Source organism: Delphinapterus leucas, chromosome 2 (assembly GCF_059928025.1).
Source record: "Delphinapterus leucas isolate spDelLeu-1000000601 "Yukka" chromosome 2, BTC_Dleu_Yukka2, whole genome shotgun sequence".
Lineage (NCBI taxonomy): Eukaryota > Metazoa > Chordata > Mammalia > Artiodactyla > Monodontidae > Delphinapterus > Delphinapterus leucas.
The window spans coordinates 18,953,321-18,978,693 of record NC_143130.1 but is presented as its reverse complement, the minus strand read 5'-3'; the positions used below and the strand labels follow the sequence as shown (position 1 = coordinate 18,978,693).

At 39.0% G+C, this 25,373-nt stretch overlaps 2 protein-coding genes across 7 annotated transcripts in view; one reads left to right on the top strand and one right to left on the bottom strand.

The window, feature by feature from the left end:
* YME1L1 (YME1 like 1 ATPase) overlaps window positions 1-8,656 on the bottom strand; it is a 30,810-nt gene extending 22,154 nt beyond the window's left edge. Inside the window, exons 1-2 of one of the 2 annotated variants that reach the window (XM_022580343.3) lie at window positions 8,059-8,651; window positions 3,738-3,869 (exon numbers count right to left, since the gene is read on the bottom strand). In XM_022580343.3, coding sequence (XP_022436051.1) covers window positions 3,738-3,869; window positions 8,059-8,091 — 165 coding nt within the window. In that variant the 5' untranslated portion in view covers window positions 8,092-8,651. Of the gene's footprint in view, window positions 1-3,737; window positions 3,870-8,058 lie in introns of both variants that reach the window. The other variant, XM_089903854.1, reaches the window with a different exon arrangement.
* A 461-nt stretch (window positions 8,657-9,117) lies between these two features.
* MASTL (microtubule associated serine/threonine kinase like) overlaps window positions 9,118-25,373 on the top strand; it is a 34,343-nt gene continuing 18,087 nt past the window's right edge. For 2 of the 5 annotated variants that reach the window (XM_089903844.1, XM_089903843.1), the window contains exons 1-5: window positions 9,118-9,399; window positions 12,634-12,771; window positions 17,805-17,944; window positions 18,617-18,705; window positions 25,244-25,353. In XM_089903844.1, the coding sequence (XP_089759970.1) occupies window positions 9,214-9,399; window positions 12,634-12,771; window positions 17,805-17,944; window positions 18,617-18,705; window positions 25,244-25,353 (663 nt within the window). In that variant the 5' untranslated portion in view covers window positions 9,118-9,213. The remainder of the gene's footprint in view (window positions 9,400-12,633; window positions 12,772-17,804; window positions 17,945-18,616; window positions 18,706-25,243; window positions 25,354-25,373) is intronic. The other 3 variants (XM_022580346.2, XM_022580345.2, XM_089903846.1) reach the window with 2 other exon arrangements.

Here is a 25,373-nt window from a genome sequence, read left to right as displayed (position 1 = left end):
AAAAATGGTATGAACCCGAACTGAGCCCTGACTAAGAAGGATGCAAATACCAAGTCACAGACAACAGACATTTGAAGAAACCAGTAAAGTATAGGGATTGTGAGGGAGAAGGATGGATGTGCTGGTTATTGATTTGTTGTCTCTTAGCTCCTCCTCATCCTTTTTTTGGCTCCATGTTCATGGATCTGGGCCCTTTAAATATTTTTCCTTTGTTGGCTAGAACATTAAGCTGTCAGTAGAGGGCACTGGAGAGACATTGTAGGAGGAGTTTCTGCTCCTGGTTCAGGCTATTGTGTTCACTCAGCGGGCTCCTGTGTGCAACATAACACCCATGGGTTTCTCCAGGAGTGGTTCCTGCCACTGGTGCAGCTTCTCCAAAGCCTGGTTCCTACAGTGCACAGTTGCCAGCAGTACCCAGCAGCTTTTCCAGTAACACACATCCCCATGAACAGCTTCTCCTGGTACCCAAGGGGGCAGATTTCCATCAGGTTCAGCTGGCACGGCACCAGTGACTCCTGTGCCATTCAGTGAGCCAAGGCCATTCCCTCTCCAACAACCTCAGAACCTCAGCCCAGGGGTGGAGAACTCTTCCTGGGAAGCTCTCAGTCCTGGGAGGATTAGCTGCTTCTTGAATCCGCAAGTCCTATATATTTGAATTTTCTTTACTTATTACTAGCCAATCCCTAGTTATTCTAATCCCCTGTTAGACCAGGGTTTTTAAAATATTAAACTAAAAAATTATATAGTTTTTATATTAAACATTCACTGTTCAAATGACTATGTGGTCTCTCTCTCTTGGTTGGACCCAGACTGATGAAGAGGGGCTAAAACCACTCTAAGATCAAATACACTGGAATCAGGCTTCCCTGGTGGCGCAGTGGTTGAGAGTCCGCCTGCCGACGCAGGGGACACGGGTTCATGTCCCGGTCCAGGAAGATCTCACATGCCGCGGAGCGGCTGGGCCCGTGAGCCATGGCCGCTGAGCATGTGCGTCCGGAGCCTGTGCTCCGCAACGGGAGACGCCACAACAGTGAGAGGCCTGTGTACTGCAAAAAACAAAAAACAAAAAAAAAAAACACTGGAATCTGGGGAAGCAGCTCAGTTTTAGACATCTTAATTTCGAGGTCCTTGGAGCCTATCCAGAGGGGTATTTTAATAAGCCACCAGATAATTACTTTAAAACTTTAGAGATACTTTAGAGTTGGAGATAGATTTGGGAGTTATCAGCATATAAATATATACAGACATTAAGATATATAATCTGGGAGACTATGCAAAATGAAAATTAGATTACAGATAAATGTACACACACTATGTAAAAGGCTGGCGATAAAAACGCCCAGCAAAACAGAAACAGAAAAAAAAAACCCATCAATGTAGTATCAGTCAATTTATGAAAGTATTTTGAAAGCAGTGGATGTTCAGCAAGGTCAAATGCTAAGGAAAAGATGAAAAAGATGTGGATTTTTTAAAAAGGCCTGTACTTACTGCTAAGGAAGTCAACAAAATATACCAAAACAAGTCTATAAAATGGAAAAAGTAGTAGCCAAACTACAATGGGATGTAGTATGAATAAAAGTTTAGCAAGAACAGATGTTAAGTTCAGAGTACTACTTTTTCAAGAAGTCTGAAAGCAACAGGAAAAGAAGTCAGTAGCTTGAAGGAAGTTGAAAGTTTTTTGCTTGCACTGTGAAGTGGGTGTTTGGATGAGCAAGACTTGATGAAAGCAATGTAACCTCAGAGCAAAGGAAGTGCGAGTAGAGATGAGGGAGGATGCTTAAGAAGAATGAAAATGTTTGTGAAGCAATAACAAACAGTCATCAATGATAAACCATAGGAATAATGAAGGTAAATCAGAGGATAAGACACCAATTCTGTATCTGAGACCATTAGTCTTAAGCTCAACATTGGCTTCTAGAGTTTAGCTACTTTTCAAGCCCCCAAAATGTACTTCACTACTGACCTAGCCATTTCACTTGATGAAATAGTCAAACATTTAGCACCACGGAGAGTACAAATGGTGTTGTTCAGAGCAGCAAAAAATTGGAAACAATATCCAACAAGAGAACATCATAAAATGAACACTCTGAAAGTCATTAAAAATACAGAAAATGTATGGAATAAAAAGTTCCTAAGACTATTAAATGATCAAGCAAAATCTAAATCAGCATATACAGTATGATCCAACTATTATAAAATATAAAAGTACAAGTGAGAAAAAGAGAAGAAGGATCATAGGTTAATTTAATTTCTTCTACCTACATAATATTTTCCAAAATTTCTAAAATGAACATAATATTGCTGCATGTAGCAATTTTGATACATGCAGTCTTATCATTAGGAAAGCTCTCGGGCTGTAAATTGGAAGAAGGGTGTCACAACAGAAGACAAGAATGGATTGCCTATAGACAGAGGCAATAGGAATTTGGCAGATAATATAAAAGGAAAACATAGGGGCTTCCCTGGTGGCACAGAGGTTAACAATCTGCCTGCTAGTGCAGGGGACACGGGTTCATACCCTGGTCCGGGAAGATCCCACATGCTGCGGAGCAGCTAAGCCCGTGCGCCACAACTACTGAGCCTGTGCTCCAGAGCCCGCGAGCCACAACTACTGAGCCCACGAGCCACAACTACTGAAGACTGCACGCCTAGAGCCCGTGCTCCGTAACAAGAGAAGCCACCGCAATGAGAAGCCTGCGCACCGCAAAGAAGAGTAGCCCCCACTCGCCACAACTAGAGAAAGCCCACGCACAACAACGAAGATCCAACACAGCCAAAAATAAATAATCAATTAAAAAAGAAAAAAAAAAGGAAAGCATAAAGACAAACTTTTCATCTAAGTAAAACTGTATCCCAAGACTCACCTCACAACCACCCCCCATCCCACCCCCACCAAAAGCAGACTTTTTTTTTTGGCTGTGCCACGTGGCATGTGGGATTGTAGTTCCCCGAACGGGGATCAAACCCGGGCCCCCTGCATTGGAAGCGTGGAGTCTTAACCACTGGGCCACCAGGGAAGTCCCGCAAACTTTTTTTTCAACTCCTCCTCTACTGTCCTTTGCCATAGCCCCTGATATCAGGACTAAGAACATAAGCTATTTATGGTTAAAGAGGCTTCTGAGAAACTTAACTATAGATTATAATGTTTACTATGAAAAATGTATTCTGAGCTACAAGCAACTATCTTATTAATGAATCTTGTAAACACAAGGTTCCTAGGTTGGGAATTCACTATATCCTAGGCCACAATGATTTTATAATTCTCTGAATACTCAAAGTATGGTTTCATAGCTTATACATTTCACTTTCAGGTATCTATATTCTAATTGTTCAATTACACTGAAAGCTCCTATAAGGCGGTAGATGATAACTTCTTGCTATTCTATCTTTCCTGAAAATTATGGGAATTATGGAGTTAACTGTAGGTTCCCTGCTACCACTGAAGCAACACAAAAGAATGTCTAAATGATATTACACAAGCAGTAACGTAGGAAGTGAATACCAATACACTGCCACATGAAATTTTTTATAAATTAAATGTTAAAAATAAAACAAAGCAATATTTCTATATGTACAACAAAGCCAGAGTTGGACATTTTTAATCGTAAAAGAGAGATTAAGCTGAAGATAGAAATCACCCTGTTACAAATGCCTAAACATAGAAAGTTATTTCAGGCATGTTTACAATGTACTAAACCAAAAAAACTTTCTCACACACCCAGGGTAAAAACTATTACCTCACTGCTGGGAGCCTCATGCTCAGACACTACATCCCAATGCTGGTTTTGAGAAACTGATGCACTGACAGAAACAGATGTGTTTTTCGGTGAATGGAAGGCATTGATGAGATGACTCAGAGGAACTGTAACCTATAAAAAGATAGAAGCTGAAAATAAGTAGTGCTTTTTAAAATAAAAACAGAAAAAAAAAAACCTTTTATTGTCAGGATTGGGTATTGTAAAAAGTTAAATATACACCGTATATCAAAACTATACATTAAAAATTATAAACACTCAGATTATTGCTGGTAGGAAGAAAACTGACCTTCAGGATAGTATAGGGGTTATATACAGCAAAAGTATTAAAAATACATACATTTCACCATTCGAGCAATCTAACTTCTAGGGATTTATTCCAAGGAAATAATCTAGTAAGTAATGATCTATGCTTGCATATGCACAGAAGACAGTTTTCATCAAAATATTTAAAAATTTGTGGAAAGCTAGAAATGTCCAATAGGGGAGTGGCTACACAAATGATACCACCACAAAAATGAAATATTTCACAGACATGAAACAAGTAAGCATATACCCAGAATTTTATACTTTTCAACTTCCCCACTGCACCACCCTATTCTAAGTCACCATCATCCATATGTGGATTTTTACAACTGCATCCTAACTTCTCTCCCTGAATCTGCTCTATTAAAGCCAGTCAGATCTCATCACTCCTCTGCTCAAAACCCTCCAATGGCTATTCTCACAGTAAAAGTCAACGTCCTAACAACGATGACACAGAAAGCCCTCCCTGGCTCTTCATCACCTCTCCGAATTGATCCACCACTAAGTTCCCCTTCCTTCTCTCTGCTCCCACCACCGCATCCCCCTTTCTGTTCCTGGAAAACACCTGGCAGGCCCTCACCTCAAGGACTTTGCACTGCTGTTTATTCCCCTGTCCAGTTAGTCACATAGTTTGCTCTCCCTTCAGTTCCTAACTCACAAGTCATCTTTTCATGCATCTCCCTGGACAACCTATGTAAGATTTCAGCAACCCTCCCCTAAAAAATATTCCTTATTGCCTTCCTCTGCTCTATTTTTTCTTCTTGACATTTTCATTATCTAACACACTTCATATACTTACTTATTTACCTATATATTGTTTACTAGAAACCCCAGTTTAAGTCACCTCATTAGCGTAAATCCAGGTGTGATCCAAAGAGGGGCTTTAAGAATAAAGACACACCCATCACAGGAAATTTCAAGGGTTTTAGGAGCTCTGTGCCAAGAATTGGGAACAAAGACCAAATAGTTTTTATTTATTATACCACATTCTCCCACTGGAGCATAAGTTTCATGTGGCAAGGTTTTTTTCCTCTATTTTATTATTTTTCTCTGTTTTATTTATAAATTATTTAATATAAACTGTTTTTACGTTATACTTAATATAACTTAACACTTTATATTTTATTTGGCTCTACCTTACTTCCTCTATTTCATTCAATACTGTATCCCAGTGCAATAATGCACACAGTAGGTGCTAAATAAATACCTGTTGAGTAAATGATTAAATTAAATGGACTCTTATTATATGCCACATTTTGAACTATGTACTTTACTTATATTATCTCATTTAATCCTCCTAACAACTATAAACATTAGTTACTATTACATTTCTATCACACTTTCTCAGCAAGAAAGTACTATAGGAAGAAGGATTCTAACACAGATAATCTGACTCCAGATTTCACTTAAAGACTTTTCATCCCATGGTTACTGATACAGAAATAAATTCATAACATTGTTTTTTAAATGAAAAAAGCGAGCCATAAACCTTTATGTAACATTTTTTTTAAAAGTATGCATACACATATTTGTGTAGAGTTGAAAGGATGAAAGAACTTATTCTAAAATGTGATCTATTGGGGTTATGAAATTATAGGTGATCTTCCTTATTTATATTTTTCTTTTCAGGATTTTTGGCAATTAGCGTGTATTATTTTTAGAGTCAGAAAGAAACGATAAGCTCTTTTAAAACTAACTATTACAAGAATCAGGGAATTCCCTGGCGGTACAGCAGTTAGGACTCCACGCTTTTACTGCTGAGGGCCTGGGTTCAATGTCACAAGCTGCACAGCGTGACCAAAAAACAAGAACAACAAACAAACAAACAAAAAACTATAGGAATCAAATTATTTTAAGATACATATTTTCTGTCTATACATTTTTTGTTTTTGTTTTTTTTGGCCTCCCCGTGCGGCTTCTGGGAATTTAGTTCCCCGAGCAGGGATTGAACCTGGGCCCTCAGCGAGTGTGTGAAGTCCTAATCACTGGACCGCCAGGGAATTCCCTGTCTATAACCTTGAAAAGTTTTATTTTAATTAGTTGTACCTCTTCTCATTCAATAAAGAATTTAAACTGCTAAAAGATGGTTTGATCTCTCCTCAATGAAAAGGTTGAACTTCTGTGTCATATTAACGGTCCTACAGTGAGTCCAGTTAGGACTGCCTATAGTACAGAAAATTCCTTCACTACCTCTACCGACATTGCATACCACTAACTCCATTCAGCTAATGATAAATTCTCCTAAAATCGGGTCTTCTTGACATCAATTTCTTGCAGTTCAGTTTCAAAAGGTTTAATGTTGTATTCAGCAAGCCAAGTCAACTTCTTTTTCAAACGATTGGTAGGACTCCTCCAGACACCGGTCATCTTGGTAAATAACACCTACTTGCATCCAGCTGATCAAACCCAGAAACACCTCTTTCCATCATCCCTCATGAAATTCTATTCTTTTTTCTTTCTTTCTTTTTTGGCCGCACCGCGTGGCTTCTGGGATCTTAGTTTCCCGACCAGGGAGTCCTAACCACTGGACCACCAGGGAATTCCCTCTGTTCTTTTTTCAAAATAAATCTCATCCCCTTCTTTCCATAACCACTGTCACCACTTAGCGGTGCATTATCCCTCTCTGGATTAGTGCAATAACATCCTAAACTGAAAACATTTCCACTCTGTCCTTCAACATTCTCCACACAGCAAGAAGCCAGAGTAATCTATTACTCTGTAATAGATTGTAATGTAAATCTGATCATTTTACTCCTTAACATGCTTAAAAGCATTCAATGGTTTCCAACAAACTTAAAATGAAGCCCAAAGTCCCTTCTTGTAACACCCTGTATGATCTGCATCATGTCTTCTCCCCAACCTCCTTTCGGTCACTGGCCCTTTAATCACCACGCTCTAGCCACACTGGCCTTATTCCTGTTCCTCCAATCAACTAGGCTTGTCACTATCTCAGAACCTCCAGATGTTCTGTCTACCTGTTCATATCTATTCACTCTTCACTTGGCTAACTCCTACTCATTTTTTACTTCATATCATCAAGATTCCACATTTGCTTTGTTCACCTAGCACATTACTGATGCCCAATAAATAACTAACCACTTTATTTTTTATTACCCCACCAGTATTAGCAAAATTCAAAACAAAACAAAACAAAAGGGAGTGGAGGTTACACAGAGGAACATAATTATATGCTTTAACCAAGAAACTAAAGAACGTCAAAAATTATTTTTAAAACGGAATGTTTTCAAAAACTGTTTATTTGCAAAACTGTGAAGAACTCTCAAAAAAATCTAAATGTCACCATCAAAAAAGATTTTTAAATGAACTAAGAACAAAACATTATCACCGGTGATTACTCCTGAAAGAAGAGTTAAAAATAAAAACGCTTGGAATCTTTTTTCTCTGCCCTTTTGCTTCAAAAATGAAAAGATGGGGAGGAGGCTGAATCAAAATTTTAAGTGCAAGCAGTCAATAACTTAAATATATCAATATATATTTATTACTTACTTTTGGTCAAAAAAAGAGGGAAAGCATTCAGAGAAGATTATTCAAATTTTTATAGCATGTTTGGGTTAAATTCCATTTAAAAGAAAGAGTAGAAAATCGGGGCTGTGAAGACGAAAGTCTTTGAAGAGGCGGAAGGATGGAAAAGAAACATCACTTGCTCCCTTTACATCTACGGCAGACGTTTCCCCTGCCCCCTCCCCACCCCCACCCCAGAAGGTCTAGCACTGAACAATGCCTGATGGATTCTGTAGCAAAAATTCCACGCAATCAAATCAATAAGCCATGATCTCCATCACGCTCCTATTTCGCTTCTGCTTCATCGTCAGCCCTTTACTCTCAGCGTCGCCCCGATCCCTTCTCAACCCCAGGACTCCAACTGGATTAAACGCTTCCCTCCTACGATCCCGTAAGAGAAACCACTTCCAAGAAACGCAAACGGCAAACGCGGGCAGGGCGAGGGGGAGAAAAATGGACTGGATGCTGGACCCACCTGGGGCTGAACGGTGTTCGACAGCGAAAACATCTTCTCCAGGCCGTCAGCAACCTCACCCGCCTGCCGAAACTGTCCCTCTTGTCCACGGCCCGGCGGGGAGGCGCTGAGCCCTTTTTTTCCCCCTCTTTTCTCTCTCCTCTCGCCCTCACTCTTCTAGAAACGGAAAATGGCCTCCCCTCCCTACAGCTGCTGCAAAGACAGACAATCTGCCCCGGAAGGCAAGGCGCTAACGCAACAGTACTTCCGGGGCAGGTGAGGCCACCACCCAGGGGCGTGCGTCAACGCTCCGCCTTTTCGGGGACAGCTGACGCCCCCCAAGGTAGTTCACGTTCACGTTGAGTAATGCAGGCGCCGGAGCCCCAAAGCTCATTGGCTGTAGTTTTCTTTTTAAAAGGGAAAGACACGGACCCTGTTAAAATCTGTCTCCAACTTTGTTATCAGTACTTACAATATATTCTCCTGTTCTGACTGGGCCTTGAGCTATGATAACCTCTTTTGCTACAATTAAGTGCTCTTTATCTTCCCCACAATAAAAAGCTCTTCCTATTTCAGATAGGCAAATTACATCCTGTTAAAATGTCAAATTACAGGACCAGTCATGAGCATCCTGCTCATCCAGTTTCTCCACATTCTGTGATTTCACTGGCCATTGTTTCACGGACCAGACCGAACTGGTTTACGTTTCTCCCGCGGGTGGGAGGCCGTAAAGGAGTTTAAAAAACAAAACAAAAAAAAGTGGGATGAGGGCCGGGTCCCACCAGCCTCATTTGGAGGTCGGGAGAAAACTCTTCAAATCCCTCGATTCAGAATCAAGCCCCCGTAATCCCTTTCCCCGTCTGCCAAGAACTATTTGTGCCGCCCCCTGTCACTACAAACGAGGTTCGTGAGCTGCTGTCACCCTGGAAGAGTCTGTGGTTGGTTCAAGAATTTCCCAGCTGCCCCGCCTTCACGTTCTTTGCCTTCTGCGTCGACGCAGAGCAGGTGACAGGGGCGGGGCCGTACTGGATTGGGCGTGGCGTGCGCAGCGACGGGGTGACATCACGGCCGAAGAGCGGCGTGGGCGGAGCCCCGCTTTGAAACCAGTTGGCGGGAGTTGCGGCTCCGGAAGGGCTCTTGGTCGCTGATAGAGACTTGCATCCGGGCTGGCCTGCTATGGAGACCACCGCCGGCGGCGAGATGGAGGGTGGAGGAGGCACGCCGACAGGGGAGTTCGTGAATAGGATCCCGGTGCCACGACCTCCCTCCATTGAAGAGTTCACCATAGTGAAGCCCATTAGCCGCGGCGCCTTCGGGAAGGTGTATCTGGGGCAGAAAGGCAACAGGTTGTACGCGGTGAAGGTAAGAGTCAAGGAATAAAGAAAGCGAAAGAGGCCGGCCCTTGCGTCCTCCTTCCCGCCCCCTGAACTGGGCAGGCCCCAGGGCCGCTGGAACGACTAGACGGGTGCCTGGCTCGCTGAAACCTCCGGAGCCCTGTGGGATAACTTCTCACTTGGGGTGACAGCGCGGGCAAGTCGGTGCCACCTCTGCCCCGCCCTTCTCTTCGCACCGCGAACGCTTAGGAGACGCCAGAACTTCTGAATCATTTTTACTAATTTGGGCTTTACCAGGATTAGGGTTGAAACTTTAAATTTGAAACAGTTATTTCCATATTATATTTTAATTCTATCAGTTTGACAGATTCATTTTTTTATTGAGATGTAACTGACATTTACTAGTTTCAGGTGTACAACATAATGATTCAGTATTTGTCTATGCCGAAGTGATCTCCACAATGTCTAGTTAACAACCATCATGACACAGCTACAAATTTTTTTTCTTGTGATGAGAACTTTTAAGATCTCTCTCAGCAGCTTTCAAATATACAATGTAGGATTGACTGTAGTCAGCATGCTGTGATGTAGATTAACTTCTGACCTATATGACAAAAAGATCTCATTAAACCCCACTTTTCTCTTCATTGTATAAATCTAGAATGTACTTATATTTAAAGACGGAGCTGAAATATGTCCCAAATCACCCCTTTATCCTTGCAGTAGTATATATCATTCCAAAGCATTCAAGAGCTTTCAATATATTTGAAGCTGTTCTGGCCACTCTTGATTCTTATCCACTCCCATAGTTTCAGATTACTCACATCTCAGCACTGAGTGATTGTGATAAAGGAAGGAAGCCAGCAGTCTGATGCAGTTTCAACTTTCTGTCGGACATTGCTGTGTGACTATCTAGCAGGCACCTCGGAATTGTGCTTGCCTAACTTCGAACAATCCTCTCCACCTAACTGCCTCCTGTGTTCCTTCTCTCCATGTAATAATACCACCATCTCTGTCATTTCAAGCTAAAAACTTCAGGCATTTTAACTTTTCTCTACTTCATCTGTATATTCTCTCTCTCAACTAGGCCTGTCAATTCTGTCTCATATTCGTATTACCCCTTCCATTCCATTCCCAAGTCTGCCCAAGTACAGGACTTCATTTTTTCCATTTCTTTTTTTCTTTCTTTCCCTTTCTTTCTTTCTTTCTTTCTTTCTTTCTTTCTTTCTTTCTTTCTTTCTTTCTCTTTCTAAAAGTACAATTCAGTTTTTAGTAAATTAAATATAGAGTAACCATGACCACATTCCAATTTTAGAACATTCCCATCACCCTGAAAAGACCTCTCTTGCTCATCTGCCATGTCTCCCCCACTTAACACCCCTAGCCCCAGGTAATCATCAGTCTACTTTCTATCACTATAGGTTTGCCTTTTCTGGACATTGCGTATAAATGGAATCATGAAATATATGGTCTTTTGCATCTGGCTTTTTTCACTTGACATGATGTTTTTAAGGTTCATCAGGCCTTCATTACTATACCTAGTCTATTGGAACAGGCCCCTAACTGGAATCACTATTTTATTCCTTTGGCTGTGCCATGCAAGCTAAAGTCCAAACTCCTTAGAAAAGCAGTCATGCTCCAAGTTCTGGCTCTAAGTTTCCACTGTATCTTCTACATATTCTATGTTCTAGCCACTCCAGACAATTGGCTAGTCCTTGAATGCTGTGTATTGTCTTGCTTCCAAATTTATGTTTATTCTGTTTCCTCCTTAAGTGCCTTCCTTCCACCCTTCTCTGCTCTTCTCCACCTATGTTGTTTATGTATTAAGGTTCATCTTAGCCCCCCTTCAAACCTCTCCTGACCTTTCAGACCCACCCTATTGAAATTAATTCTCTCTCGCTTCATATGTTCCCAAGATTTTTTGCGTTTCCTTCTATTATACTAACCAGTCACTATTAGCTGTTGAAATGAAAACACCAATACACTTTTTGATAAGTATTTGTGGATATCCGCTTTCTGTGTAGAGTCTGTGTACAGTGGTAACAAAACGAACATGCCCTCATAGAGCTTGCAATCTAGTGGAATGATAGGTGAAATCATGTTTCAGACTGGCTTTGTCAGTTTCCCTTGTTTTCTTAGGGAAAGGCTCTAAGGCTGGAATTTACAGCGTATTAATGATTTTATTACATGTTCTATTGAATCTTTGGAAGAAATATGCCTTTTTTTGACTTGTAATCTTCCTGAGAATTGATCTCAATGTTACTAACTATTCAGTTTAGTGCTCCAGTTTTTTTTTTAATTTATTTATTTTTGGCTGCGTTGGGTCTTCATTGCTGTGCGCGGGCTTTTCTCTAGTTGCAGCGAGCGGGGGCTACTCTGTTGCGGTGCGTGGGCTTCTCACTGTGGTGGCTTCTCTTTGTTGCAGAGCACGGGCTCTGCGTGCATGGGCTTCTGTAGTTGTGGCTCGCGGGCTCAGTAGTTGAGGCTTGCAGGCTCTAGAGCACGGGCTCAGTAGTTGTGGCGCACGGGCTTAGTTGCTCTGCGGCATGTGGGATCTTTCCGGACCGGGAATTGAACCTGTGTCCCCTGCATTGGCAGGCAGATTCTTATCCACTGTGCCACCAGGGAAGCCCTAGTGCTCCAATTTTAATGTAGATTATAGTTTTGCTTCCTTACCAGTTACCTTGAGATTTAAAAAGAGTAGTTAGTTATTTTCTATAACACAGCATCTGAGACTATTAAGTTTCAGTAAACTCTAACCGTTTTTAAGAAATTTTTTTCCCAGGCAAACAAACATACATTCTTTCTCTTTCTGTTTCTATTTCCATCCATCAAAGAACCAGAAATTTAAAAAGTGAATTAGCTACTATTTCTCTATGCCTACATTCCTGATTATCTGGGGACGTATTAGGAACATTACTATATTTTGGCTTAGCTGTAAGAAGAACAGAACAGAATTTTTTTTCTACCAATAGGTAGGGTAGTCAGGGAGCATTTGCTTACATCTTTTTCCTTATCAAAAGGGATGTGATACTTTTGCCACTTGATACCAAGATAAGCAGTTCTATGTTAAAGAAAGTTTTGTTTTGTTTTCACCATATTAGCTGTTTTTCTAGCAGAGTTTCCCACTGGCAATGTGAGGTCCAAACAACATCTGTGTTTTCTCTCTCTGATTGTTTTCATGATGGCAACTAGGAAACCTGAGAATACTTTGTCATAAAAAATAAAATGGATGTGTCTGTTGTCATGTTACGTACTACAGGTTGTCAAAAAAGCAGACATGATCAACAAAAATATGACTCATCAAGTACAAGCTGAGAGGGATGCCCTGGCCCTAAGCAAAAGTCCTTTCATTGTGCATTTGTACTATTCACTGCAGTCAGCAAACAATGTCTACTTGGTGAGTAAATAACTTAACATTTTCTCTTCATTCAGGAATCACTGAACCCAGTGACTTAAGAATTACAGTCTCTGGGTTCAGAGTACCTGCGTTTGAATTCCAGATCTTGCACTTACAAGCTTTATGACCTTGGCCAAGTTACCTTACCTGTTCTGTTAGTTAGGGTTCTCAGGGAAAAAGAACAATAGAGTGTGTGTGTGTGTTTGTCTGTCTGCCTGTGTCTGTGTCTGTGTGTGTGTGTGTGTGTGTGTAGAGAGAGAGGGGGATTTATTTTAGGGAATTGCCCTACATGGTTATGGTGCAAGCAAGTCCAAAATCTGCAGGGTAGGCCAGCAGGCTGTAGACTCCAGGAAGAGTTGATGTTGCAGCTCAAGCTCAAAGGCAGTGAAGAGGTAGAATCCCTTCCTCTTTGGAGGAGAAAGAGATGACACCTCAATTTTTTTTCTCTTCAGCTGATTGGATAAGGCCCTCCCACATGATGGAGGGTAATCAGCTTTTACTCAAAGTCTAATGGTTTAGATGTTAATCTTATCTAAAAAATACCTTCACAGCAACATTTAGATCAGTGTTTGACCAAATATCTGGGTACCATGGCTTAGCCAAGTTGACACATAAAATGAACTATCACACTTCAGTTTCCCATTTGCAAAATGGACATAATAATAGTACCTACCTCAGAGGTTGTTATGAAATTTCAATAGGTTGATATAAACTATGTAGAACAGTGTGTGGCACAGAGTGCTACAAATATTTGCTAAGTAAAGGATGCATAATAGAAATACTACATAAAGCTTGGGGTATGATAAGGAAAGATTTAGGGAAGTGGTGGATTTGGGGTTTATGGACTTAGAGAGTTGCTTGCTTTTCATTTAACATGGCAGCTTACACTCTGTTAATTCTAATGAGGAATTTGGGTGGGGGTAGGAAGAGGTGAGGATGGTAGGTGTTTTGACTTCAAGTTCTAGAGGTTCTTCTGACTCCAGAGACAGTGTGTGGATTAAATGTTTGGTAACTCCAATAGCTTCTGTTTAGTGTAAACAAACAGAATAATTGACTTTACATCTTTTAAGCCAATAGTTGGCAAACTGGCCCATGGACCAAAGAGCACGGGCTCTAGGCACGCGGGCTCAGTAGTTGTGGCGCACTGGGTTAGTTGCTCCGTGGCATGTGGGATCTTCCCGGACCAGGGATCGAACCCATCTCCCCTGCAATGGCAGGCGGATTCTTAACCACTGTGCCACCAGGGAAGTCCCTATTATAATATTTTTGAATTATTATTCCTGAAATCAGATAGACGGCCATATCTTGTCTACTAACTTCATCACTGGTTTAGATCCTTGATACTCAAAGTGTGTCCACAGACAAGCAGTATCAGCATTGTCTGAGAGCTTATTACAAATGCAGAATTTCAAGCTGCACTCCAAATCTGCTGAATCAGAATGAGATTTTGTTTGTTTGTTTGTTTTTTATTTTTTGGCCATGCTGTGTGGCATGTGGGATCTTAGTTCCCCGACCAGGGATCGAACCCGCACCCCCTGCAATGGAAGTGCAAGTCTTAACCACTGGACTGCCAGGGAATTCCCCAGACTGTGAATTTTAACAAGATCCCCAGGCATGTTAAAGTTTGAGAAGCACTGGCTTAGACAAAAGATTTCCTAGAAATCAAAGCTACCTTTGAGACAAAAAAGATAAAGTATGACTAAACTTAGCCACAATAACAACAAATAATTGATTACTACTTTCCAGGTACTATACTAGTACAAGGAACATAAAGATGGAAATGTTTATTACGGAAATGTTCAAACATATACAAAAATTGAAAGATTACTATAATGAACTCCCATATATCATCATCCAAGTCCACCAGTTGGCAACACTTCACCAAATTTGTTTAATCCATTCCAACTCCTCCACCAACCTTTCATGTAATGGTCTTGGCATCCTGTGATTCAATGCCTCGATTCTTTATTTTTTTAAACATCTTTATTGGAGTATAATTGCTTTACAATGGTGTGTTAGTTTCTGCTTTATAACAAAGTGAATCAGCTATACATATATATATATATATATATATATGCGTCTCCCTCCCACCCTCCCTATCCCACCCCTCTAGGTGGTCACAAAGTACTGAGCTGATCTCCCTGTGCTATGTGGCTGCTTCTCATTAGCTATCTATTTTACATTTGGTAGTATATATGAGTCCATGCCACTCTCTCACTTCATCCCAGCTTACCTTAATGCCTGGATTCTTTATTAAGGTTTTCAAAATGATGATTTTAAAAAATTCTATTATTCCTTCAGCTTTTATTAGCTGGAATTCATCTATAAAGAACTTTCCCTTATTATCTATTTCATTGCTCTGAAATACAGCTTGTCTAAGGAAGGCAGAATAAATGCTTGATTCTTTCCCTTTCATCACCAGTTTTCAGAAGTGCAACCTCTAAATAAGTGTGTTTTTTAAAGTATCTTTATGAATTCATGGAATATTGTAGTTTTGATGTGTTTTAATCCATTGCAGTCATTTTTTTCTGTGTTTAAATTGTCCCATCTTTAGTGAGTGGGAGCCCCTTCAGTTCATCTCTTTGTCTTTTTATACTATCCTAGTAATCTGATAGCTTTCTTGCTTTCTGGCATGACAAGATAGTTAAGGCTCATTTTGCAAATGTCCTGAACTAGATCTAGGCAAGGAGGTCTACCTCCTTTTTGGGAAATAGTGTCTAGAGGCCGTGATCTAGGAGGTAGTGATTAGAAAAGTTCATTGCCACTAGGTTGTCATTCCTTTTAGGCATTCTCAGTGGACAGACTAGGAAACACACATTTTTATAGAAAAATATATCACGAGTTCATGCTGATATTTCCAGGTCAAAGGAAAATTACAGAATTTTTACTTAACATTTTTGAAAAATATATAAAATATAAAAATATTTTGAAAAATATTTGTATTCTTTCACCCTGAAAATCTGGGTTCCTAACTATATCTATATATCTATATCTATATCTATATCTATACGCATATAGTATTTTCAACATAGCAATACCAGTATTGTTTTCCTAACACTAAAACAACTGGATTCAATTTAGGATTTCTCTGCAATTCTTTTTGCCCTTATGATGCATGTACTATCAAGATTCTGTTCTCTGAAGTCACTTGAAATAATTCTGTGTGGTTATGAAACTTGAGATAGTGCAAAGTTCATTTATTCCCCTTTTGTATCAGAGATTTCTACTCGAAAAGAGAATCCATAAAAGTACTAGAAGAAAACTGATGTGATTATTTTAATAGAATGGTGCACATCTTACTATGTGAAAAATAAAGCCTACTTTGACACAAAATACCATATACATGGTCAGGAAGAAAGGGTAAATACCCCAGTAGAAAAATAGGCAAAGAATACCAGTGATTCAGAGAAGAAATATGAAAGACTAAAAGCAGTGTAAAGATGCTAAATCTCCCTAAAAGTAAATAAACATTTAAACAAGTTCATTTTTTCTTCCTTAGATTGACAAAAAGTATTGATAATCATTGTTGATGAGGGTGTGAGAAAACAAGCATTCTCATGAGCTCAAATACAGTTATCTGTTTGCTTATTTCTCTACTACTAAATTATAATCATTAAGTGCATCAGTTACATTTTATTCATGCTATATTCCCCATGCTAGCACAGTTTTTGTGCTTAGTAATGTTTTAATGATTCATACTATCAACAAATATTAACTAACCTCTGTGTACCAGGGAAGTGATTGCCTTAAAGAGGAAAGAAATGACTTATATTATCAAGTCCTTAGTAGGCAATATTTTATAGCTTGAAAGTATAGAAAATTTTGAGAATAATGACTAGTACATGTAGAAGGATTAATAGAGCTTTGCAGCCTCATAGCAGTAATGAATTCAGGCAAGAATCATGTATAGTCATATGATGCTAAAATCATTGCTTGAAAGTTTGTTGGGGAAAGAGGGTATTTACATAGTTTCAAAGTATCTTCCCCAGATTGCCTATTAATTACAAAGAGGGAGAAAATACTTCTTCAGTGAAGGAACCTGGAAGCCACCACCTTAACTAAGTCATCAAAGTTAACATTACCAGGAATGGAACACACTAATATTTAGCAGTCTCATCTGGTGGAAGTCACTAAGAAGTACTCAACATCGATTTTGTAGTATTCCTGCCCAAAATTCATAGCCTGAATTGAATCATAAGGAAATAATCAGATGTCATGAAAGACCGTCCCATGCCCCATCCAGCACCCTGCCAAAAAAAGGCAAAAAGTTATTCCAGATTAAAGGAGATGAAAGAGATATGACAACTAAATCTCATGCATGGTCCTGGCCTGGGCATGAGAGATGAGGAGAGAGGCCATCAGGAACAATATTGAGGTAATCAGAGAAATTTGAATACAGACTATACAACAGGTAATAGCATTATTTTAGAATTAAATTCCGTGCATTTTATTATGCTATAGTTACATAAGAATGACCTTGTTGGGAGATACATGATGACCTCTTCAATTTTATTCTTGAGTTAGCCAAAATTTTAAAGTTATAGATTAATACCAGTTGCTAATGTCGCCATATTTTTTTAAATTAAACTGCTTAATCTGAACAAAAATACATGCCTGTAAGGTATTTATGTTAATGATGTTCATAATTGTGTTATGTTTATTATGTAACATAATCATGTTAATGATTAGCATAAATATTCATTTTTATATTCATATATGTGAAGAGGAAGAAAGCAAATGTGGCAAAGTGCTAACGATGGGCGAATGTAGATGGAGAGAATATGAGAAGTCATCCTGCTCTTCTCACACCTTTTCTATATGTCTGAATTTTTGTTCAGACTGAACAGTTTAATTTAAATTTTAAAAAGTATATGGCAGTATGAGTAAACCTGGTATTGATGTGTACTGAGTGACACCAAGAAAATGTGTCTTATAGGACCATGCTAAAAATGCATAACCGTAATGCTCAAGTAAGATATTTTTAAAGTAGTCATATTGGTTTTATTTTGCAATATTTATATTCCTTTTGACAGGTAATGGAGTATCTCATAGGTGGAGATGTCAAGTCTCTCCTACACATATATGGTTATTTTGATGAAGAGATGGCTGTGAAATATATTTCTGAAGTGGCATTGGCTCTAGACTATCTTCATAGACATGGAATCATCCACAGGTAAAGACTGACTTTTCTCCAAACTATTACTTAAAGCACAAGTAATCAAATTATATATTAAATATTTTAGTCTTAAATATTTGCATAACCCCACATATCTGGGTTATCTAAAGTTTAGTAGTAACTTGTGTGAGTTTACAAATTATATCAACTCTTCTTTCATCTCCCTGTGTGTTTTGAATATGTTGCTTTGTCTTCGGGTATCCCCTTTTGTGGAGAATATTGAATCTTTTTTCCACTCCTTTGGCTGTACGTCATATAAAAGTGCTATATGTTATAATGCCAGCTGATTTACAGTGTTTTGCTCTTTGCAAAGAAAGGTTAAGTGGCTCTTTTCGATTAAGGCTTAATCTCACCCTCCTTGAAAGAGGTAAATATGATTTTGACCTGGCTTGAGGTTTATTTTACCTAATGAAGTTTATTTATTTTAATAGAATATGTAATGAATGATGCCAAAGATAATCTAGCATTAAATAGTTAACTTTCTTGTAGATTCAGATATACAAAATATAGTTTGCTTTTGAGAGTTGTTTTCTGCACTTTCAAAGCCACCAATGAGAGAAAATAAGTCGGGTTTGATTGTTCTGTAACTTTCTGTTTTTTTCGCTGGTAATTCTAAAATCAACACTAGCTCTTTTTTAGTTATCTGCTATTTGTTTTTTATATGTGCAGGGATTTGAAACCAGACAATATGCTTATTTCTAATGAAGGTCACATTAAACTAACAGATTTTGGCCTTTCCAGAGTTACTTTGAATAGAGGTAAGAAACACAGCAAGTAAGTACCTTTTAAAAAATCCAGCACATTTTAGACACTACATTTCATTAATTTATACTGTTTTCTTTGTTAGTTTATAACGAATAAAATTTGATGATTATTTTTTTCTGCAATAGGCTAAAAACGTATACTGGTATTTTCATTCAATTAAAGATGAAAACGGATTAACTAGTCTTATATCCTCAAAGGTCCTTGAAGATCTTTGGATCTTCAAAGAGGAACTGACAGTTTCTGTTCTTCCAAATTTTTATCCCTACTGAAACTGGCGCTGACCAATTAAACATCAGTAAAATGACTAAAATAACTACAACATGATAGACAACTAATACCTAAAGAAATTATTCAAATATACATGACCACCACGTTGATAAACAAGGGGCAGAGAAAATAAACACAGAATTCACAAATACATATATATGGGAGTATGTTAATTTCACTACTCATAGCACTAGAAATGCTAATTTAAAAAAGTAATAAATGAATCATTTTACACTATTAAGCTAGCCAAAAGCAAAAATGGAGAGCTGAAGATCCAGTGTTAATGAGACTGCAGAAAGCACAGGAAGTTTTCCTAGGGACATTGCAAATAAGCATAGTTCTTTCCAAAGGAAATGGAGCAGTATGATTTAAGAAACAAAGGTTTTAATTCTTTTCGACCTAGTGACTTGTGTCTTAGAATTTATTCTAAGGAAATGGTTCAAAAGAATAATATATATGGGGCTTCCCTGGTGGCACAGTGGTTGAGAGTCCGCCTGCCGATGCAGGGGACACGGGTTCGTGCCCCGGTCCGGGAGGATCCCACGTGCCGCGGAGTGGCTGGGCCCGTGAGCCATGGCCGCTGAGCCTGCGCATCCGGAGCCTGTGCTCCACACGGGAGAGGCCACAATGGTGAGAGGCCCGCGTACCGCAAAAAATAATAATAATAATAAAATAAAATAAAAATTAAAAAAAAAAGAATAATATATATGAATAAAGTTGTTTGTAGCTGCATTGTTTCTAACAGGGAGAAACTAGAAACTACTTAAGTTTATTACAGAAACATGGAGAAATGACAGCTTCCTGACTTGGTAGTTTGTTGTATTATCTACTAAAATGGCAGAGGATGGAAATAAATGAGCAGTAGAACCAAATATTGGGTTATAAATTATTAACCGTGGGATTATAAATATTTGAAAGTAAATAGAGAGCTACAGTTCTTTATTTGCAAGTACAAATTTTGAAGCATTTTGAAGACCTAAAGATTTTTCATATATTTGGTAAAATGTGACCTGAGTTGATGTGGACCATTTATAGTTTTTATTAATCCTAACTCACGTGACTACCCATACTTTTCATAGCTGTAATAATAAGTACAGATTGTAGACGAAATGCACTAGGGATGTTCCATACTAAACAGTATATTAATCACTTATTTTTCTAAAATCTAAACATTTACTGTTGTGGCCTGTCCCGTTGCGGAGCACAGGCTCCAGACGCGCAGGCTCAGCGGCCATGGCTCACGGGCCTAGCCGCTCCATGGCATGTGGGATCTTCCCAGACCGGGGCACGAACCCGTGTCGCCTGCATCAGCAGGCGGACTCTCAACCACTGCACCACCAGGGAAGCCCTAAACATTTTTTAATAAGGCAAATCTAACTCCTCAGTTTCAGAAAAGATATTGGGAAAAATTACAAATGAGAAAAATTTTGTATTTTTTTTTCCTTTTTTCTTTTTCTTTTTTTTTTTTTTTCGTCTGCGCTGTGCGCCATGAAGGATTGTAGGTCCCCTACCAGGGATCAAACCCGTGCCCCCTGCATTGGGAGCTCAGAGTCTTAACCACTGGATCGCCAGGGAAGTCCCAGAAAAATGTTGTATTAGGGTGATATTGCTGATGAATTTAAATTATTTTTATATTATAATATTAATACTTTTTATTTTTATTTTTTCATATCTCATGGTTTAGCTTAAAGATGGCTCCCAAACATTGTGAATTTAGGTTAATATAAATAATTCTATGAAAAACATCTTGGAGCATACAGGTTTTTCTGATTTGGTTTCTTTCTTTTCCTTTATTTTTTTGGATTGTGATTAAAAAAAACTCAAGGTAAAATTTACCATCTTAACCATTTTTAAGTGTGTACTTTAGTAATATTGACTCTAGTCACATTGTCGTGCAACAGATCTCTACAACTTTTTCATCTTGTAAAACTGAAACTCAATACTCCGTTTTCCCCTCCCTAAAGCCCTGGCAGCCACAGTTCTACTTTCACTATGAGTTTGATTACTTTAGATACCTCATATAAGTTGAATCATACAGTATTTGTCTTTTTGTGACTGACGTATTTCACTTAGCATAGTGTCCTCAAGTTCATCCATATTGTAGCATGTGACAGGATTTCTTTCTTTCTTAAGGCCAAATTTTATACACACACACACACACACACACACACAAACACACAAACACTGATATACATATGCGTGCCGTGTTTTCTTTATCCATTCACCTGTCGATAGGTATTTGGGTTGCTTCTACCTCTTCGCTATTGAGAATGATGCTGCAGTGAACATGAGTATGTAAATAAGTCTTGAACACCCTGCTTTCAATTCTTTTGGGTGTATACCCAGCAGTGGAATTGCTGGGTCATGTAGATCAAATTCTATTTTTAATTTTTTTTTTTTTTGCCATAAGCAGGCCTCTCACTGTTGTGGCCTCTCCTGTTGCGGAGCGCAGGCTCCGGACGCGCAGGCTCAGCGGCCATGGCTCACGGGCCCAGCCGCTCCGTGGCATGTGGGATCTTCCCGGACCGGGGCACGAACCCGTGTCCCCTGTATCGGCAGGCAGCCTCTCAACCACTGCGCCACCAGGGAAGCCCTATTTTTAATTTTTTGAGATACCTCCACTGTGTTTTTCATAGTGGCTGCACAGTTTTACATTTTACAATTTACCAGCAATGCACAAGGGTTCCAATTTCTCCACATTCTTTCCAACACTTCTTATTTTCTGTTTTTTGATAGTGGTCATCCTAATGCATGTAAGGTAATATTTCATTGTAGTTTTGATTTGCATTTTTCTATTGATTACTAATGTTGAACATCTTTTCATAAGCATGTTGGCCATTTGTATATCTTCTTTAGAGAAGTGTCTATCCAAGACTTTTGTTCACAATTTAATTAGATTACTTGGGGTTTTTTGTTATTGAGTTGCAGTTGTTTCTATATTCTGTATATGAACCCATTAACAGATAAATAATTTACAGATATTTTCTCCCAATCTGTAGGTTGTCTTTTCAGTCTGTTGATTGTTTCCTTTGATGTGCAGAAGTTTTGAAGTTTGATATAGTCCCATTTGTTATTTTTGCCTTTTTCCTGTGCTTTTAAAGTCATAACCAAGAAATCATTGCCATAATATTTTTTAACTTGTTTAATTTGTAAAATATTTTTAAAGAAGTTTATTGTCATTTTTATTGTTTCATCAAAATGAGGTATAAATGAAATTCATTAAGTTCAAACTTTCAGCCTACCTTTTAAAGTCTTACACCACATACAAAGCATTACACTTCTCTTACTACTTTGGATAGCTAAAGAAAATAGTACAGGGGCTTCCCTGGTGGCGCAATGGTTGAGAGTCCGCCTGCCGATGCAGGGGACACGGGTTCGTGCCCCGGTCCGGGAAGATCCCACATGCCGCGGAGCGGCTGGGCCTGTGAGCCACGGCCGTTGAGCCTGCGTGTCCGGAGCCTGTGCTCCGCAACGGGAGAGGCCACAACAGTGAGAGGCCCGTGTACCGTAAAAAAAAAAAAAAAAAAAGAAAATAGTACAATATTACGTGTGAGTGCTGAATGTTCTATTTTACAATGTTACACATTGAAACCTGATAGAAATCTGCATCATTTTCTATCTTGCCCTATACTTACATAGTTAGCTCACATGAGGGGCCCCCAATTTATATTAATTACTTAAATAGATTCTGTTTTTGAAATTTATTTTATATTCTTAATATTTTGATTCCTTTCTTAGCGTTTTTTACAACCTCCTTTTCTTTCTTTTTTTTTTTGTAAATAAATTTATTTATTTATTTATTTATTTTTGGCTGCCTTGGATCTTCATTGCTCCGTGCAGGCTTTCTCTAGTTGCAGGGAGCAGGGGATACTCTTTGTTGCGATGCGCAGGCTTCTCATGTGGTGGCTTCTCGTTGCAGAACACGGGCTCTAGGTGCTCAGGCTTCAGTAGTTGTGGCACACGAGCTCAGTAGTTGTGATTCGCAGGCTCTAGAGCACAGGCTCAGTAGTTCCGGTGCACGGCCTTAGTTGCTCCGCAGCATGTGGGATCTTCCCAGACCAGGGCTCGAACCCATGTCCCCTGCATTGGCAAGTGGATTTTTTTTTTTTAACATCTTTATTGGAGTATAATTGTTTGACAATGTTGTGTTAGTTTCTGCTGTATAACAAAGTGAATCAGCTATATGTATACATATATCCCCATATCCCCTCCCTCTTGAGTCTCCCTTCCACCCTCCCTATCCAACCCCTCTAGGTGGTCACAAAGCACTGAGCTGCTCTCCCTGTGCTATGCAGCTGCTTCCCACTAGCTATCTATTTTACATTTGGTAGTGTATATATACCTATGCTACTCTCTCACTTTGTCCCAGCTTACCCCTCCCCCTCTGCATGTCCTCAAGCCCATTCTCTATGTCTGCATCTTTATTCCTGTCCTGCCCCTAGGTTCATCAGAACCTTTTTTTTTCTTTTTTTAGATTCCATATATATGTGTTAGCATATGGTATTTGTTTTTCTCTTTCTGACCTACTGCACTCTGTATGACAGACTCTAGACCCATCTACCTCACTACAAATAACTCAATTTCGTTTCTTTTTATGGCTGAGTAATATTCCATTGTATATATGTGCCACATCTTCTTTATCCATTCATCTTTCGATGGACACTTAGGTTGCTTCCATGTCCTGGCTATTGTAAATAGAGCTGCAATGAACATTGTGGTACATGACTCTTTTTGAATTATGGTTTTCTCAGGGTATATGCCCAGTAGTGGGATTGCTGGGTCATATGGTAGTTCTATTTCTAGTTTTTTAAGGAACCTCCATACTGTTCTCTATAGTGGCTGTATCAATTCACATTCCCACCAACAGTACAAGAGGGTTCCCTTTTCTCCACACCCTCTCCAGCATTTATTGTTTGTAGATATTTTGATGATGGCCATTCTGACCGGTGTGAGGTGATCCCTCATTGTAGTTTTGTTTTGCATTTCTCTAATGATTAGTGATGTTGAGCATCTTTTCATGTGTTTGTTGGCAATCTGTCTCTCTTCTTTGGAGAAATGTCTATTTAGGTCCTCTGCCCATTTTTGGATTGAGTTGTTTGTTATTTTGATATTGAGCTGCATGAGCTGCTTGTACATTTTGGAGAGTAATCCTTTGTCAGTTGCTTCGTTTGCAAATATTTTTTCTCATCCTGAGGGTTGTCTTTTCGTCTTTTTTATGGTTTCCTTTGCTGTGCAAAAGCTTTTAAGTTTTATTAGGTCCCATTTGTTTATTTTCGTTTTTATTTGCATTTCTGTAGGAGGTGGGTCAAAAAGGATCTTGCTGTGATTTATGTCATAGAGTGTTCTGCCTATGTTTTCCTCTAAGAGTTTTAGAGTGTCTGGCCTTACATTTAGTTCTTTAATCCATTTTGAGTTTATTTTTCTGTATAGTGTTAGGGAGTGTTCTAATTTCATTCTTTTACATGTAGCTGTCCAGTTTTCCCAGTACCACTTATTGAAGAGGCTGTCTTTTCTCCATTGTTTGGTCTTGCCTCCTTTATCAAAGATAAGGTGACCATATGTGTGTGGGTTTATCTCTGGGCTTTCTATCCTGTACCATTGATCTATATTTCTGTTTTTGTGCCAGTACCATACTGTCTTGATTACTGTAGCTTTGTAGTATAGTCTGAATTCAGGGAGCCTGATTCCTTCAGTTCCATTTTTCTTTCTCAAGATTGCTTTGGCTATTTAGGGTCTTTTGTTTTTCCATACAAATTGTGAAATTTTTTGTTCCAGTTCTGTGAAAAATGGGTGGGCAGATTCTTAACCACTGTGCCACAAGGAAAGTCCCTTCAACCTCCTTTCTAATACTTTATTACCAAGAATTATTTTTTTGCCAGTTAGATATCACTCTTTTTTTAATTGATTAATTTATTTTTACCTTTTGACCCCCTTCATCCATTTCTCCCACCCCGTACCCCCACTTCTGGCAACCACCAATCAGTTCTCTGTATCCCTGAGCTTGGTTTTTTGTTTTGTTTTGTTTTTTATATTCTGTATATAGAGGGAACATATGGTGTTTGTATTTCTCTGTCTGCTTAGTCGTACATGTTTACTGTATGGCGTGATGGCTTTCCTAGCTCTATTTGTCTTGCACAAGCCAACTTTACAGATAATGTTAATAATGTGGAAAGTGAGGCAAAGTTCAGAGCAAATAAGTATTGACTTAGTCAATGACAGTTGAAGTTTTTGAAGAATATCATATACTTTTCTTTCCATACATAGATATCAATATGATGGATATTCTTACAACACCATCTATGGCCAAACCTAGGCAAGATTATTATTCAAGAACCCCCGGACAAGTATTATCTCTCATCAGCTCTTTGGGATTTGTAAGTACTTGATAAGAAAA